This window comes from Gasterosteus aculeatus, chromosome 14, assembly GCF_964276395.1.
Source record: "Gasterosteus aculeatus chromosome 14, fGasAcu3.hap1.1, whole genome shotgun sequence".
Taxonomy (NCBI): domain Eukaryota; kingdom Metazoa; phylum Chordata; class Actinopteri; order Perciformes; family Gasterosteidae; genus Gasterosteus; species Gasterosteus aculeatus.
Window position 1 is genome coordinate 8,145,074 of NC_135702.1, and position 17,605 is coordinate 8,162,678.

The 17,605-nt window shown below is 42.9% G+C and overlaps 2 protein-coding genes across 2 annotated transcripts; both read right to left on the reverse strand.

The window, feature by feature from the left end:
* Positions 1-2,610: 2,610 nt before the first annotated feature.
* Positions 2,611-6,515, reverse strand: prlhr2b (prolactin releasing hormone receptor 2b). Its single transcript, XM_040198319.2, has 3 exons — positions 6,442-6,515; positions 4,473-4,930; positions 2,611-3,376 (listed from the first exon to the last, which is right to left on the reverse strand). Exons 2-3 carry the CDS (start codon positions 4,901-4,903, stop codon positions 2,743-2,745), a joined length of 1,065 nt encoding a protein of 354 aa, XP_040054253.2. The 5' UTR covers positions 4,904-4,930; positions 6,442-6,515; the 3' UTR covers positions 2,611-2,742.
* Positions 6,516-10,046: 3,531 nt separating this feature from the next.
* Positions 10,047-16,880, reverse strand: anxa4 (annexin A4). The gene is made up of 13 exons (XM_040198442.2): positions 16,665-16,880; positions 15,656-15,705; positions 15,095-15,182; positions 14,415-14,509; positions 13,497-13,610; positions 12,946-13,036; positions 12,342-12,421; positions 11,938-11,994; positions 11,756-11,849; positions 11,076-11,171; positions 10,793-10,851; positions 10,563-10,685; positions 10,047-10,287 (listed from the first exon to the last, which is right to left on the reverse strand). The coding sequence occupies exons 2-13, from the start codon at positions 15,662-15,664 to the stop codon at positions 10,231-10,233; spliced, it is 963 nt and encodes a 320-aa protein (XP_040054376.1). The 5' UTR covers positions 15,665-15,705; positions 16,665-16,880; the 3' UTR covers positions 10,047-10,230.
* Positions 16,881-17,605: the final 725 nt, after the last annotated feature.

Below are 17,605 nucleotides of genomic sequence, written 5' to 3' on the forward strand. Positions count from 1 at the left end.
ACCAATCTCCCTTAATGTCTTGCAGCCTTATGCTTTTTCATCAAAACATAAATTTGGTTGAATAGACGCAGGATTGTGCTTGTTTCACGGATGAACAGCTGCAGAATTTGAATCATTTAACTGCAGGGATATTTACATCACTGTTGGCAAGCACCGAGCATTCCGAAACATCAATAAATTCACATTATTTCAATGCCCTAAACGCGTCTCCTATGCATTAAACACCTCCCTGTTATTAATCCGCACATGAAGCCACGCTGCAAACAAGTTGCATATAGAATTTAATTTCATTACACATTGATCTGAAGCAGAGAGGTCATTGGATCGCCGTATTCGTCACCACAATGTGTTGTTAGCATACAGATCACAGGACACACACGTGTCAAGAATGCCACCTCCAAAATTCGATGCACAAGTTACACAGTGAGTTAAAAGACACCGGGCACAGTGTGTGCACCCAAGGCAACTGAATCACAGAGGCGCTTCATGCAACATGTCCATGATTAAAAAGAGCACATCCACGCTGCTGTGGTGGAGGTCAAATAATGTCAGCAGCACTTACAACTGGTTGATGTTATCACTTCTGCAAAGATAAATATGTCCCATCTGTGCAGGATACACACATACATACACATAGAGAACAGAGAATAGGTGACTTGACTGCTATAATACAAACTTAATAATGAAAGCGGGAGGGAGAACGATCAGTGGTGCTGGATTTGCATACAATCTCATGAAGCAACAGAAGTAAAAGCAGAAAACACAAAGCAACACAGCCAACCACTACACAATGATTTTTTTACAGCTATTATACACTGACATCACAAATAATTGAATGAATTGTAATGTCAAGGTGCATATTCATCCACTACAGGCTTGAGGCAAATGAATGCCCTGGGGGACAAGCTAATAAATGTAATTTATTCCACAAAAAGGATTACTTCTGACAGCAGTCACGTCGGCAGACACCATTTCCATACACAGTTTGAACCGACGGTCTCATTGTGTATTCGTGTCCAATACCGCTGCACTTTGTTCCACATGCACAACTGTATAGCTTTTTTTCTCGGCTGTTTGAAAAAAAAAAAAAAGTATACGCTGATTAATTTGTTCAAGGCAACTGAGATCTCATCTCTCCTGCGTCAATGTCTGGTCTGATGTGCAGCACATGTACGGTTTTCAGCATTAAGTATTTCAGATAAGCGTGAACGTGTCCACAGCGTTCTCATTTTTATTTGCACCGTTCATAAACGTCAAATGATCTGCTTAGATGTTGTGAACATGTTTCTTTTACCTACAAATGAACATGGTTTCCATAAAGCCTGCTGTTGGTATTAATTGTGCCCAAAGGATAAGTCGTAATGTTGCTATAGTGACCCTTCATTTAGTGGCAACACGTTTTACTGGCCCTCTCAAGGATTCTGAGCAGAATAACTCTTTCCACACATGGACCTTTCACCACAAAATGCATCTGATGGCTGGATTGCAATAACATGTTTCCAAAGGCATGGTGCACAAAACACACAGTAACAAATTGCTGTCAATTAAAATAAACCGCCAACCTTGTGCTGCACAGCACACCCTCCCTATCCCATGCGCCGTCTTCGCTGTCGTTTCAGTGGCCGGAATGTAAAGATTATAAATATTTGTATTTTTCAAAGTGTTCATTGCCTAAAAGTAATTTGAGTGTTAATCGTGACCGACTGTTCCTGAACGTGACGTCAGACGCGTAATCTCAGTTCATCCAGAACACTTGTGCAGTTCAACATCGGAGGAGTTTCTCATTGCCTCGTCTCTCCAAGTAACGTTGATAAGTGTTATTTGCCTAGCATGATTAACATTCTCCTTCCTTACATCTTGTTGTCTTCCTCAACTTTGTAATTTTAATATTTTACCAATGACAGTGTTTCTAAATATTTTATTTTGGTTTGTTTTACAGAGGCACTGGATTAAGGACGCCAGCCGTTTGCTGCGGTCAATTGAAAGTGTTCCATAGCGTATTGTTGCAGTTAGTTTACCTTGTTCCTAATGATTTTATGATTCATTTTTTTATTATTGTATACATATTTTATGTTTTGTTCTTGGTTACAAATGTCTAACATTTTTGTCTTAAAGGCATCTAATAAACTTCAAATGAGTTTGGTTGTCTTTCTTCAATTTGTGGGGAATTAAATGCAAAAGTATACGGTTATAAGTAAACTATAACATTCTGGTGTTTAACACAAAAACAGTAATCGTATGGTAACAATTTGTGATCCAATATACGACAACATACCGTAAATTACGGTAAGTTACTAGTGTCAACTGCCAGTAAATTGCAGTTAATTCACAGTAAAATTCGTTCAAGTTTACGGTAACATACAGTAATCCTGTTTACAGTAACATAGTGTAAAAACCATTTATTATTGTATTATACGTAAAATAACGGTAAATTCCTGGCGTCCTTGCTGCCAGTAAAATACCATTAATTTACGGTAAAAAAATTTAGAGTGCATTTTTTAATTTCATATCCAATCTCTAATGTTAAATGGCCTGAACACCTTCATGATGCCTAACAGGTTGACCTCTCCCCCCCCCCCCCCCTCCCCCTCCTCCCTCCGGAGCCAACAGATTGCCTTCCCACACAACATTGACCAAACCGGTTGGATGTCCACGGAAAGGATGGAATCCAAAACGCCATATATGCACCATCTCCGCTTAATTACACTGACATAACGTCATCGGATTCTCCTCGCCGGGGGATCACAGCACCCCGTTGTCGGCGCAGTGATTCGCACGCACTCCGATGCGACCGGGACACTTGAACATCTTCCGCAACTCGATGCGGAAGCGGTCGTGTAGCCACGCGTAAAGGAACGGGTTGCAGCAGGAGGAGCTCATGGCGCACAGGTGGCACAGCAGTTGGATGAGTAAGAAGTAGCGCTTGTTAATCAGGTGGATGTCGATGTCTCGCAGCACGTTGAACACGTGAATGGGAAGCCAACACACCGCGAAGGCGATCACCAAGAGCGCCACCAGGCGGAATATCTTTCTCTTGCGCGCCTGTTGCGCTCCCGCCTGGTCCCGTGTCCGGAGGCCCGGCGCGACGCACTTCTTCAGCTTCACCGTGATGCACAGGTACGAGACGAACAGGGCCGACAGCGGCAGCACGTACGTGACCAGCAGGGTGCTGTACGCGTACGCGCGCCTCTCCTTCTCCCGGCCCAGCCAGAACTCCTCGCAGATGGTGAAGCCTTCCTCTCTGAACTCCACGTGGTACGTGTGGGCGATCGCCGGTGCAACCAGGCCGCAGGACAGCAGCCAGATGCCGGTAAGGACGGAGGCGCACGTCGCCACGGAGGTGCGCTTCTTCATGAGATGAACTGTTGCGTAATACCTGCAATTAAGGGCACGACACGCGTGTTTAATGGACTAATCCATGCGTTGCTGGTGGAAATGTGATGCGCGATGGAGGTTAGAAGAATGAATGTTAATTAGTTAATTAGCGGAAAGAGAGAACGAGAAATTGAATTTACCATGTCTAAAGCAACACTGTACAATAATGATATTGATAGTGACCTTTATTACTATTCACATTTGACCTGCACGGAACAATATACGCAAAAGAGGAGAATCGTTGCCCTTTTGAAACTCTTAAAAAGAGCAGATGTGTACATGATAAGCACTAAAAGCTAAGGCGCTCATTCAGCTGGTGGAGGAGCCTCTGTTTGAGTGTTGCCGCTCTCGGCTCTGCTGAAAGGAGATGAATGAACAACTCGAGGGCAGCAACAGCAGAAGGAGGCTTTTCTGTAGCCGTTTGAATCCTCAGTGAGCGGCAGAGAGTCGGTGGAGCTCGGGTGTCTACCGGGGGACATGTCTGTGCGGCGCATTATTCTCTTTGTGCACAAAGTGGAGAGCAGGATAATTGGATTTTGTTCTTTGCCCATCAGTCACATACTGCTGCAAGCAGCCCGAATTGTTTAGCATTTGGTTGTTCATGAATTCACAGATGATTTACAAGATGAGGCATAACCGAAAACTTGACTCATGCAGCTGCAGGATTCTGTTTTATAATATGATCAATTTATAATTTAAAGGATAATTCAAGTTTGTGATGTAGATGTAGATGTAGAATGTATTATGTGAGCAAACGAAAATCTGAGTCTTGATGTTATTTCATAGGAGTCTTAGATCATGTATTGCAGAATATAGTCGGAATTAGGAGTCCTCTTATAGTCATTTATTTATTTAGCGTAATACACACTTCATGTCAAAGACGTGTTATAAGAAGGGCCATCTGATCTCCACCATTTTTAAATGGGCACTATTGCAAATTAACGACAGACTGGTTGAATTCTTTGCCTTTTAATTTGAATATAAATTGAAGAGGATTTAAAAGAAGAGGCTGAAAAAAAATACATAACTTGAAAGATAATTAAAAACGTCACTTTTGATCATTCCTGCTGCGCAGAGGGAGAGAGAGACCCACCCACCTGTCCACGGCAATAGCCGTGAGCGTGAAGACCGATACGTAGACCGTGACTGGCTGGACGAGGAACACCAGGTAGCACATCGGGCGGCCGAACACCCAGCCGCGGGGGTTGAAGGCGTAGGCGAGGGTGAACGGCACGCAGGTCACACACATGAGCATGTCGGAGAAGGCCAGGTTTCCGATGAAGAAGTTGGTGACGTTGTGCATTTTGCGGGTTCGACATATGACGTAGAGGAGCAGGTAGTTCCCAAAGACGCCCACCACCACCACCAGCACGTAGCACGGGATGATGAGGGCCTTGAACGTCTGCAGCAGGGCCACGTCTGCAAACTGGGAGGTGCGGTTGGTGGAGCCGTTCTGCACCACCGCCACCTCGTAAACGTGTCCCCCTGTCTGTTCCCCCGACACCGAGCCGCTGCCGTTGCCCTCCATGGCGGCGGAAGCCGGGTCGGCCAGGACCTGCGCCGTCCAAAACACACCCCGAGAGAATCAGAGGTCAAAGGGCACATTATTAAAAGGGTGCATGATCAAGAAGGCATGTAAACGCACAATGTTGTTCATCTTCTGTTCAAATGGACAAAATGTCACAATAATAACACAACGGTGTTATTATTGCCACAGTGAATTGGCAGAGATTGACTATGAGGGAAGATTAGAGCGAGGTGAAACTGTGACATAACATGAGATCTCTAGATATTTTAGTGGAAAATCCCCTTTAAACAATATTTTGAACGCAACGGCAGCTGGCTGATGCAGAGTCTGGTATGCGCCAGACATAACAAGTGAAGTACTGCTTTTTAAACCTTACATTGTCACTGCCTTTTTTTTTAGCCTTATTCTAAAATACGTTTTTGGATATGATCACATTTGATGTAGTCGCATCAAAGTCGTTGTGCTTTGTGTGCACCCTGTGAATCAACTACAATTTGTTGGTCGAAATAACACTGTGGCGTTGAAAGGATTTTGAGTCTTTTGTTGGGATTTTTCTGATGATCCATCGTCTTTTTTTAGAGAATGTGCTCCGTGCATAAATGATGCTGACTTCGCCGTCTGCATCTCACAGACGGACCAGAGCTATTCATCAGCAGAACAAATATGCTTTAAATACATACTGCAGAAATTAAATACCTAATATTAATATTCATGAACCAAATCGGTAGTTTTATTCTAAAATGCAGCTGGCAGCAGGTCGAGGTGCAAGGTCCCCTCCTGGGCACAGCTGATGTGCCCTTGAGCAAGGCACAGAATCCCCTAACAGCTAATTCCCTACAGCTGTCAATGCGTCATTTGTAAAATGAAAAGAAGGGGAATAATTTAATTCACTCTATAGATTGATTAGGTCATTCTTTTACTAAAGCAGACGCTTAGTCTACAGAATGATAACTGATGATAATTCGAATGACACAACATGTTATCAACTTGGATGTTACAGTGCAGAAACAAAATAGGTAATAATACTAACAACATATTTGTTTTCCCCCCTGTTTTATTTCTTTGAGATAGATGTGTTCACGTTAACAGGGTCTTAATACTTCTCTGTCACATGAATATGACATTCTAACCTTTACTGATATTCATCCCACACGTTATTCGCATGGTCTGGATTTATATATATAAACCAAGCTCACATATCTCTTCAAACACATGCATTAAAAGAGCAAGAAAAGAACATTTTTGAAACACACATGCAACACCCAGGGTGTGTGAATACATATTTCCTTAACATAATAACCCATAGAAGCTTTCCCCAAATTACAAACAAACATAATCACAGTGACTTTTGACATTTAAATGGGATTACATAAACATAATGTGTATCATTGCTACCAAGATAACATATATATTCATTAATAAAATGTATATTTAGCGTTTTTTCCCGTTGTTTTTCCTTAGGCAAAAGACAGTTCTACTACCTGTAAGAATACACGTGAATAAGAATATAGCTTAAAGAATATCACACAGTAACTCACCTGGGTCGGTGTTTCTTATTGTAGAGATAAGTTCACTGCGTGAGTATAAAGAGAGGACCTTCCGTGTGCGCTTGTTCTCAGTGAGTGAGCCGAAGAAGCTGTCGTTTTCATAAAAGAGCGAGAGGGGGAAGCATGAATAGAGAGAGAGAGAGAGAGAGATCTGTGGAAATGACACAAAGCCATTAAGATGCCAGAGACCCAACCAGATTCATGTGTGGGTTGGACTCGGCGATGACGCCTTATCTTGAACTGATTAGTTAGTGGTCAGAACAGTAACGGTATTTATTGATCTGTTCAGACACTCGTGCAGGTCTCTATCTGAGGCCGGCTAGAATGTCGCTCGGCCATTTATTGCATAGCTGCATTGCCGGTAAAGTTTGGATTTAACGCTGTATTTACGTTCCGTTAGTTGTTTATGGACACAGCTGATAAAAGTGGGAATTCTCATCGTTGTGACTTTTAATACAAGCTTTGGCATTGCAAGAAAATTACATGTACATTTAAAGATTACCAAAAATGTCACAATTTAAATGTTTTTCCTTTCTAGCCATAGATATAATTAATTTGAATCTCAGTGAATTAAAACACATTTGTCATTTAAAAACATGCCATCCCTAGATTAGTAGTTTTGAAGTGCATTGGGATTCAGTTAAATATCCTCGGTACCAAGCAGCAGAGTCAGAATTAGACATTTAATCCAAATAATTAGAATGACCTTTTGGCTACAGACGGATAATTCATTTTGGAAGTCAGAAGGCAGGTGTGCCTCGGCTGCTTCCTTGTTCTTGTGACGCCGTTCATCTATCAGTGAGACACTAAGAGACAAAAAGGGGATACAACCTTTGTGAGGCTGTAGATCTATCCAGTCACCAAAATGATCAAAGCTTTGGACGACGCGACGGCGTATGTTTGGACATGGACGTGTCTCAAACAATATTTTGGACAGCGTTACCTTTGGAGGGGAAAAGACACATACTGAGTTTACTGGGGAATACAAAGAAGCAACATGTTTATCTACGTCAGTGCGATCCTTCCCAACAGAAAAGTGTGCCAGATGGAGTTCAGTAGCATGAAAAAAAAAAAAAAAAACTGTCCGTCAAAAGATGCTGAAATATGTTGGTGTGTCAAAGCTATTGCGTCCAGCGTGGTGTGATCTGTAGTCAAGGCGATGGACCACCTGCTGCCAGGAGCCCCTCAGTCTCCACCATCAACAGTCTATTTAAAAAAGAATGACTTTGATGCAAGTGTGTTTTCACAAAATGAGAAACGCAGAGATGAAATGAAGCTGCAACATTTGCACAAAACGTTCTTAATTTCGACTTGTAGTGAGTACAATGTAATCGGATCAACAGTCGTGGAGTGATACAGATTCTCCCTCCCAACTCGCCTGAAGGCTGAATTACACCCATTCAGCAGCCAAAGAGCAGTTAATTTCTCCCGGAGTGAGATTAAATGAAAAACTAAGAGGAGACCAATCACTGCGTGTCACCAAAACATGCAAATTGTTTGTTGTCTGTCACGTTGCCCACAAACATAAAGCCTGACACGCTAGACATCATGTCAGTACCCTGAACATCACACAACAGGAACACTCAGGGCGGCCTTGAACAGAGAAAAATAACATTTCTTACAGGACGAGACACGTTTAGGCGTTCATCGACCACACGTTTTTAACACCTGTCTGCGACCAATTTCCCGTTGCTGCTGTCATTGGGGAAGGTTAATGCCCGCTTTTCAATATCGTTGCTTCGCCCGCATCCAGAGGTAGTGATTTTGACTTAATGTGAGGAAACAAAATTGTCTTTTTATGTTCATTTCTTAGAATAAATGGAAATGTGTTTCTCCCCCCCCCCATTGCCATCCCTTTGTGGAGTGCTGGGGTTTTAAGCGTCTCTCTCCACCCACCCTGTCTGCTGTCGCCTGTGAACAAAGGCCCGTCCTCTGACATCATCTCGCTGGTGTTTCTTCTGCACAGCGCCTTGATGGATGGTTAGACCGTGTCACGCATTTTACTACCTGAGTTTTCTATTCTACCCGGCAGCCGGCCCAGACAGCCTTCAGATGTTTGCAGTTTTACTGCTAATTAAATTAAAAGGACATGAACTCAGTTCCGTTCCGTTCTGTCGGCAATTAAAAAGAAACCGTCTGATAAAAATGTTAGTTTGAAGGGGCAAAGAATAACGTTATTTTGGAAAATCTCACCTTTTTATTGCGGCTGCAGATGACACTGGTGTCCAACTGGATTGCCTTTAATCAAGAGGACGTTTTAATGCAAATTATACATATTGTGCCTTTGCAATGTATTCATATTAACATTATTTTGAAGTATGGTTTGGTGAACTGTTTAAAACAAAGTATTGTAAAATGTATATTTCATGATGAAACTTTAATCTTTTGTCCCAAGGTAACGTTGAAGCTTTCACAGCAGCTGTGGTCTTTTTTTGGCATGATGATAATTATCTTCGGTTATGTTACCGCCCACATATGTCAGGGTCAAATATTCAATGAGCATTATTGGATTTGCCGTTGCTGTGCATGTTATTTTGGTTACCATGGTAATATTTGCAGAATGGTCATCCTAATTAGGCTTTTACAAAGTTATTTATAAGACTGTGAAAGTGGATATTAAACAATGTGTCATCTCGCTCAGTCGATACCTTCACTCATGATGGTTATTTTGCACTTTGCACTTTATCACACCTGCGTGGAAGATTCTACATTCAAACACGCGCCCCGTAGCTCATTATCGTTTTTTAAACAGGTTGTCAGACACATCAAATAAAACACTTCCAGGTGTGACGCTGTCTTGAGTTATCAAGAATAATTGATGGAGGATGCAGTTTGTCGGATTGTTTTATTCTTTAGGGATTTAGTCTTAGATGGTTGTTTATTGTACACAATGAAAAAGCAAATCTTCTTTGTGTACAACGAATAACCTTCACGCCAAGAATTAAAACAAATGAAGATTCATGCAACGGACACCTTTTTTTAATATCAGAAGGGAGAAGCAGTTATTTTGAACGGCATTCTTAATCTTATTCCATAATAATGTCAAGTGTTTGGCATCTACACAAGAACACAAAGGGCACAAGCAAATGTAGAACTGAGGCTACGCTAACAAAACAACCTCTGTCCCGGGATCAGCGTTTGCCTTTTGAACACATCGCAGCGCGCTGAAGCGACCACATGAGGCTTCGGGAAAACCTGGTGGAGTTATTCTGCTTCCACCTAGTGGACGGTGGAACCCACAGCAGAGTATTTCCCCGGCTCCTTCCTCTGGGATCGAGGACCGCAGGTTGGTCTGAGCTATGGGACCTTCTCCTTAACTTGATTAGAACCCATTTTACGGCCCCCCAAATCAAGCTAACGTCCTGTTAATGTAATTGAGTCAAATGACAAAGGGCTGACTCAACAAATGAGTAATTGCAACCAATTAAACAAATGCACTTCACTGACCGGACAGTGATTGAAAATGCCGCGCTGTAACAAGACGGGGAGCTGGAAGCCCGTTCAATCTTTTATGTTCTTAGAGATGTGAGAAGCATAAATTGCTCTAATGCCATTGATTAACCCGTAACGCCCAATCAATAACAAAAGCAGACGTGTAAAAGGCCACTGGTCTTTGGTTTAATTGGTAATACAGCTCAAACAGTAAAACAAGGCACGTTCAATCAGCGAAACCTGAAGGCCGGGGAACAAGGAAAAGGAATGGAAGTCATCAACAGAATAATAGCTCACAGTGTGAAATAAAGTGAGCTGGAAGTTGTTCTGATGTTTTTTTTTGTTTTTTTACTCTCCTCCGCACAGCACCAGCAGTATTTTGCGGTAGTCACCAGACGTGTCTCCCTACACAGTGAGAAGAAAGATGAGTGAGACTTCAAAAAGGATAAGTTTAGGAAATAACAGCGATCATTGTCAAAATTCAAACTGACAAAAACTAATATTCTGGCTTCAGATCTAGAAAAAAAAAACCCAGATGATTGAAATTATACGATTTGAGATAATGAAAGAGGTAGTGGTGCATTAACGTCTTCGAATAGAATATTAATATTATTATAATAATAATAGCTCAGTTGAGGTATTGCAGACCTTTTTGCCGACTTGAGTGTTTAGTGCCTCACCTTGATGAAGGAGTGCAGAGTTTTGCCGTACATCTTCAGGAACTGCGCCTTGATGTCCAGCATGTCAACCTCCGCCCTGGCGACCATTATTCTGATGAGCACGCTGTCCGTAGTGCCGAGCCCCTTACGAGAGACGGAAGGTTCAGGCATGGATACGTTTATCGATAAGGCTTTGTGTGGTGACTCAGTGTTTCACTATTGTGGCTCCATCAGAAGCACGAGATATTTACCTTCATTGATTTGTACAACCGCTCCGCAAAGAATGCAGGCTTGTTCTTTATGCACTTCACTGCAAAGAAACAAAAAGCTCTTACAACATGAATACATTAGAGTCAGAGGTGGAAGCTCTGTGTCAGTGTGTCTGCACAGTACATTACTGTCTATTACGTTTGAGTTGTGGTTTTTGGCTTTTCCCTTTGTTCCCATTTGAACTTGAATGGCAACAGCTTTCTTAACCGTGTTGAATCTCTTTAAATGGTCCGTTTGATGGCGCACGTCCGAGCAGAAACAAACCTATGGCCAGGAAGACGTCCTCCAGGCTACCGGACATCTCCCTCTTAATGCTGTCCTCGATGTCTCGCCCAGAAATCTTCTGGTACTCCTGGAACACTGAAGGAGGGAGAGGACGTCGCACACCATCAAACCTCGTGACACCACGCGCTTCATGTACAGTGTGAAGAGTGAGGTCATCTATCAAAAGGCGCCCAGGCCTCCTTCCCTCAGTGAGAACGCAGGCGGCCTCACTGGCCCTTTTTTTCTTTTTCTCTTTTGCAAAACTAAAGATTGGTTTTAAGGGTTTTCGTTTCGGTCAAGTCCCAATTAACAAATTATGTTTTACGATTATCGCTGAGGTAAAATGTCTGTAGGAAGGACATACTATAATTGTCTGAATCTCTTGATTTATTTGTTATACATTCACCCGTTTGTAATGTTCCCATCACAGTCCGTAAATACGCGTGACTGCAGAAATTTGTACTGGGGATGAATCGCCAATTGTTAACCGATGTAATTGAAGTTTCTTTCCATTGCGCAAGCAGCAATGTTTATTTTACTTTATTTTCCTAAGGCTGCCAAAAGGGATCCCTTCAAGTCGCCAGAGATTACTATACGACTTTAGGCGCTTTAGGTGAATGGTGTGTTTTCCCTCAACACAAGGGTTTGCTGTGTGTGGATATTCACATGACGTTTGATACCTCGTAGCAGATGTTTTTCGTTTCTCACACAAAGCACGGTGAGGAATTTCACCTCGTCCGTGCCCCACCGAGCCTCGCCGGCCTCGTAGATGTCCTGTAAATCACATCACGCAACGTCAGCAAATCTGGGAGTCATAATGGAAACGCGTCCGTCCTCCGCGAGGAAGCTGAACTCGACTCGCCTTGGCATCGAGAACGGCCTGGGCCTCGTCCACGTTGTCGCTTTCATCGCGGCCGGCCTGCAACGCAGAGAACACTGCAGCTTTAACAGAAAACCACTGTGGGATTGCACAACGCTGGAGAAATAAAGAGGAATCGAAACAGTTTTGCTGCCTCTTCCTCGTCAACTTCTGAGTGAAATGTTAAAGGTCAGTTTACCTCCGTAAAATAATTTCAAAAAATGTCTTCCCAAAAAATGTAAAGTAAATGTTTCTCATTAAATGCTTTCCAGCAGGGAAGTGAATACTGCTACAAATAGCAATTCTATACACCAAAACACCAAATCGCAATTATAATTTATAGGATTTCTCCCTTTGAGATCTCTGATGTGCCATTAAAGCGTTGACGTGGGCGTATGTTTGCTCACCGTCAGCAAAGAGACCAAAACCCTCTGGAACATTCCTGAAGTGTCTCCACACACGGCGTCTTCCAAGGTTTTTCCATATTCTGCCATGAAAAGAGATTTTAAATTTAACACCTGTAAACAAATATTAGTTCAATTCTATGAAGATTAAAAAAATAAAAAATGACGCCGCAGCCCACATCATGCATTATGGTTTTCTATGGTAAACTAATGAGGTCTGGGAATTAAATATTAAAACAGTTTCATTAATATTAATTGGGATGTGATCTAAATTCACCCGACTGCGCTTGTATAGCATACAAATAACACAAAGAAACGTATTTACACACAATGAAAGACATCTAAAGCCACTTTGACAATACTGGCCGACTGCTGTCATTGCAAACACAAAAGAACAATTACGCAAACAATAAACTGCCACCTCGGGAGCAGCGATGGCTTTTATGAATAATTCAAAGCATCCACTGTTTTCTAATAACGGAGGTCATCGCACAGCGGCTCAGGCACGGACACTCGATACTGAATGTCACTCACAACCCGCAGGCAGCGACCGTCACAGAGATGCTCCTCATGTCATACATTGTGTCCACAGAGGAGACACACTTACCTTTCTTGTAGACCCCATTGAGAGTTTGTATTTCTGCATTTGTCCTCGAGGCCAGAATATCAATCAGACAGGCCTCTTCAGTTCCGGCACCCTGGGGATGAACGGATTTTGACAGGAAAGGAAACGCAGCTTATGAGGATCAGTTTAGTGGCGTTTGAATTGTCAACAAATCCCAATAAAAATGACTGTCCCTACGCAGCAATCACATGCACTGAAGGCAAGTCACCAACACACGCAGAAGTCTCAGTAATTACTTAGAAATTGTGCGTTTGTTGCGGATAGATGTACTTTTGGTGCACTGGTGAGTTGTCATGGCAGCAGAAACGTGTATCAAAGACTAAATGAGAATGATTGATGAGCATCCAGGTTCATTGTAACCGTCACTCAGTGCAACCGTGTGTCCGATGGACGCGTTTCTAAACGTCGGCACAGAGAAAGAAGAAATCAGGCCCTGGATGATGCGCCAATAAGAAGCGCTTGAGGGAGGAATTCATAATGGCCCATTGACCTCTTGGAGGATTCAGACAATTGTAGGATCCCAAACTCCTCACCTTCATCGCAAATTTCAGCTCGTAGGCGTCGTACACGGGCGGCAGCATCAGCAGACCGAGCACGACGCTCCGGAAGTTGCCGCTCAGCTCGGAGGACAGATCGTCGGCCAGGTCCTGCAGGAGGACGGGGAGCAGACGGGTTAACGGGGGGGGACCTGTACTTGTCGTCACATTTCGAGTAAGTACGCCGTGGCGTGATGTTGGGTTCCGGCAGCAGGACTCGTGACCCCACTAGAGGGTGCGGTTCCTGGAGAAACTGTTGCACACAGCTCGCCCGTGTGACCACATGTGGGCGTCGTCATGTGCAGCATGACTCACTCCTTCTGCTCGCGATGATTCCTCCAACAAGCCTTGCTGTTTTTGTTTTCTGTAGTTCCCTTTGTGAAACTCGTGTAAACTTTATTGACCTCTATGTGTCCAGTTAGTTGTTTATTGCTATTATAATTAACATTATATCAATCATCATATCATATCAATACAATAAACATCAGACTTCCCTTCATGGTTTATATATTGATCCATATAATCATAAAATAAACCGCCAAAGGGAAGCATGCCTCTGTTTTTTTATTTTTTTTATTGTATGGAAGATTTTGCTTTCCTTCAGAAGACAAAGCCGTCTCTATCCAGGTCTTTGTTTACAGAGGGTATCAATTTCTCCTTTTCGGTTAATGGTTAACTTGCACATTACCAGCAGCCTAAAGCAACAGACTGAGCGCACACACAATGGAATAAGAGGACGGAAGGGGACACGTCCACTGCTGATGCCAATAGTCTCCATCAAGGCAGCCTTCTAACAGCCACTAGCTGCCGGTTTCTGTCCTTCGACCCGGGTCGACCGATGTTGAAACGCGCCCGTCAGAGAGAAACCATTTCCTCCGCTGGCTTGAGCACAGCTCGGTCAAATCGCTCTCTCACCTTCCCCACTGATTGTTTGTAGGCCTCTTTGATGCGCTGCCTCTGGGCGACGGTGCGGCGCGCCAGGACCTCGGTGATGGCTTCCTCATTAGTGCCTGCAAGAAGTAATACACAGAATCTAATAACCGCCAACAATATTCCTCCCAAATGAAAAACACATTCACGTTCTCCGAGCATAATTCGAGAACAGTTTAGCCCCGATGTGAAGGACATGGAATAGAATCAGGCGCCCGGCGCTGCAAACCAATGACGCTAACACACAGTTGTTTGTTTGCATCAGCATGGAAACCATCTGCTTTCAATGACCCTCAGAATGGAGTCAGGCGACGGTGATTATGCGAGCTGACCCTGGCAGCAAAAACATGCTCCGCTGTGAGTCCGGTGATTGTGAACGACGTGGCCTCGTTATGTGCACTTGAATGTTTTTTTTAAGGGGTGTTGCTGCTTGAGTGGTACAAACACGCCAACATGGTTTCAGGAAAGCGTGACCCCGTAATTAATTCACTATTACTTCCCGCGGGGTCAGCCAGGTCAAGATTAATATTTAAGACAACCCAGTGAGTACGGGTGAGGCCAAGAACCAGGACGGTCTGAACGGAGTTCAGAGTGTTGCCACGGCAGCAAGTTTTCCCGGAGAGGATTGCTCAGAGGCACAGGCTCGACACATCTGGATCACTCACCGGCTCCCTTCATGGCTTCTCGAAGTTTCTGGACATCTTCCTCCGCATTGAAACCGGCCGCCTCAGTCACCGTTCCGCGCTTTCCAATCTGATCAGAATTGACAAAGATTGACAGTTATTTATTAAACAGAAATGGCATAAATGGACATGAGGCTTTCGTTTCTGTTTCACTGTCCGCTTATTATCGGTTTCACTTGATGTTTGACGTTTGCTGTGCAGGAGGGTGAGTGTGTGTGTCTATTATTTGAAAAATGCAGGACAAAGTTTGAGAGCTGTGAGAGTCTATTTGAGTCCTTCATCGCTGACTTGTAATCATCAATTGAGAGATTAATTTCCCCTGCTGGTAAGGTAAATTTTAGTCCCAATCATCTTTTTTTTTCTACACATCTTTATGACTTTTCACATTGACTAAATGCTGACAATTAGTGGACTGCACTGTAGTATTAAACGTGACATCAAGAAATATAAATCTAACAATTCTATAGAAAATCAACATGATTTTAGAGCTCGGACGAGCAACAGTTCGGCACAGATGGAACATCAGCCGTGGGACGGACTTACCGCTGCCATTGTAAGAAGATTGAGGCTTTCCAAACTGGAGGTGCAGAAAGCTGCAAAGGAAAAATGACACCGTGTTAGTTCTGTCACTCGCGCAGGAATCCGTTTATAACATAATAACAACTTCACTGCAGCGCCGTCGGGTGTTATTTTCATGTGACCTTCGTTAACCTCTGATCAATATTGTATGCGGTTCATCATCTCGGAGAGGGTTTCCGTTACACACATCGGCTCCTGGGCTCTCTTGTGTCTCGTTTAGCTGGTGTTTGTTCGGACACACCTGTAATTACTCCACTGAGAGCGACCATGGAGAGGTTTCACACTCACGCATTAATGAACTAATTACACGTAGTGACCTAACGTGTGTCTGTGTGTGTTTGTGTGTGTCTGTGTGTGGGTCAACAACAACACCTGAGAGGTTTGTGATGTAAATACAGAAAAGGTAACTCCCCCCCACGCACACACACGCTCACCATGTGTGCGGACAACAGTTATAAATAAACACAAAGCGGATCTTGTTTTAAAACACAAATACAGTGTGTCATTCCGAGCAGACGAAATGTGTGTGGGCTCCACGGGTGAACGCTTTAAAAAAGTGTGTACATTGTGCGTGTGTATCAGAGCTTGAAGGTCACACCTGGGATAGGTGTACTGATATTCAGTTGATATTTTTATTTGATGACGTCAGCAAGCTCATCGGATATTGCTCTGTAGTAAGAAAGGAAACGTCAGTAAACGGCTTTACCGTAGAACTGCTTCCAACGTTGTTGAACGTATGTATTGCCCCTAAATCGCAAAAACAAAATCTACACTATACGGTTTTGGGATCGCTGAAATGGAATGTAGTAAAATGCTCAGAAAGAGTTGCTTTAATTCCGGAAGCGAAACACTTGGCCGCCGTACAGTTGAGCTGGCCTGAAGTTCACGGACACACCCTGCAGACTGCGGCCGAGCGCGAGTGTCACAGAACACCTTAAGAAACGTGACTCACAACACCTGAACAGCATCTCACCTGTTCCCGGTGACAAATGGTCCGCGCGCAGCCCGTCAAAGAGGTAAAAGCGTCAACGGACACCAAAACTTATAACTTGCAGCTGCTCTCACGTCCCGCCCACTATGATGCGATTTTTTCTTTCGCAAAGATCCTCCTTCCGCGCTGCATTCACGGAATGTCGTAGACACAACGACCAAAGAGAAACGTCATTTTTTTAGTCTACTACGATTATTTGACGACTGTAATTTACTTAGTTACAATTCTAATGCACAAGTGAGACTTTTAGTTACTATCGTGTATTTTTATACAATTTTATCAAACAAATGGATCATTGTGAAGGTCACTTTGAGCGCTGTTTTTTGTTTTTTTATCATATTGTTTTTGGATACAATCCAAACTAACCGTTAGTCTGCCAATAAACCCATAATGAAAGTGATCATTAAAATATGCTCCACCTCAATCAGATAAAAACCACAGCCTACAATAATACTTAAAATATATCAGATATTTAGTCAGAACAGAACAGAAAATTGATGTTTTATTTTGATACAGCTAAATATTGTTTTTAGTAAAGACAATAAATAAAGTAAAGACAATATAAAGGCAACGTTTTCACGCGAAACAAATGTATAATAGCAATAATAGTTTGTCAAAGAATGAAGAACACAGACATTTCTCATAATAATATTATTTTTAAAATACCATATAAATAGCTCCAATTATTGTATTGTGTTACACATTTTTAGAGAAACTAGTAAAAACCGGAATACAAACTTTTTAGATGGAACGTCATATTTGTTCAGTTCATTTCACTCTGTGGAAGAAACACAACTTTTGAAAAATGTGTTATGTATCCGAACTGCGTCGAGTCGGACAGTGAACTATTTCCCAGCTTCTCGTGTATACGGGCCGAGCGATGAGACATGAACGCGGCGTATGACCTCATTCTCGAAGGGATT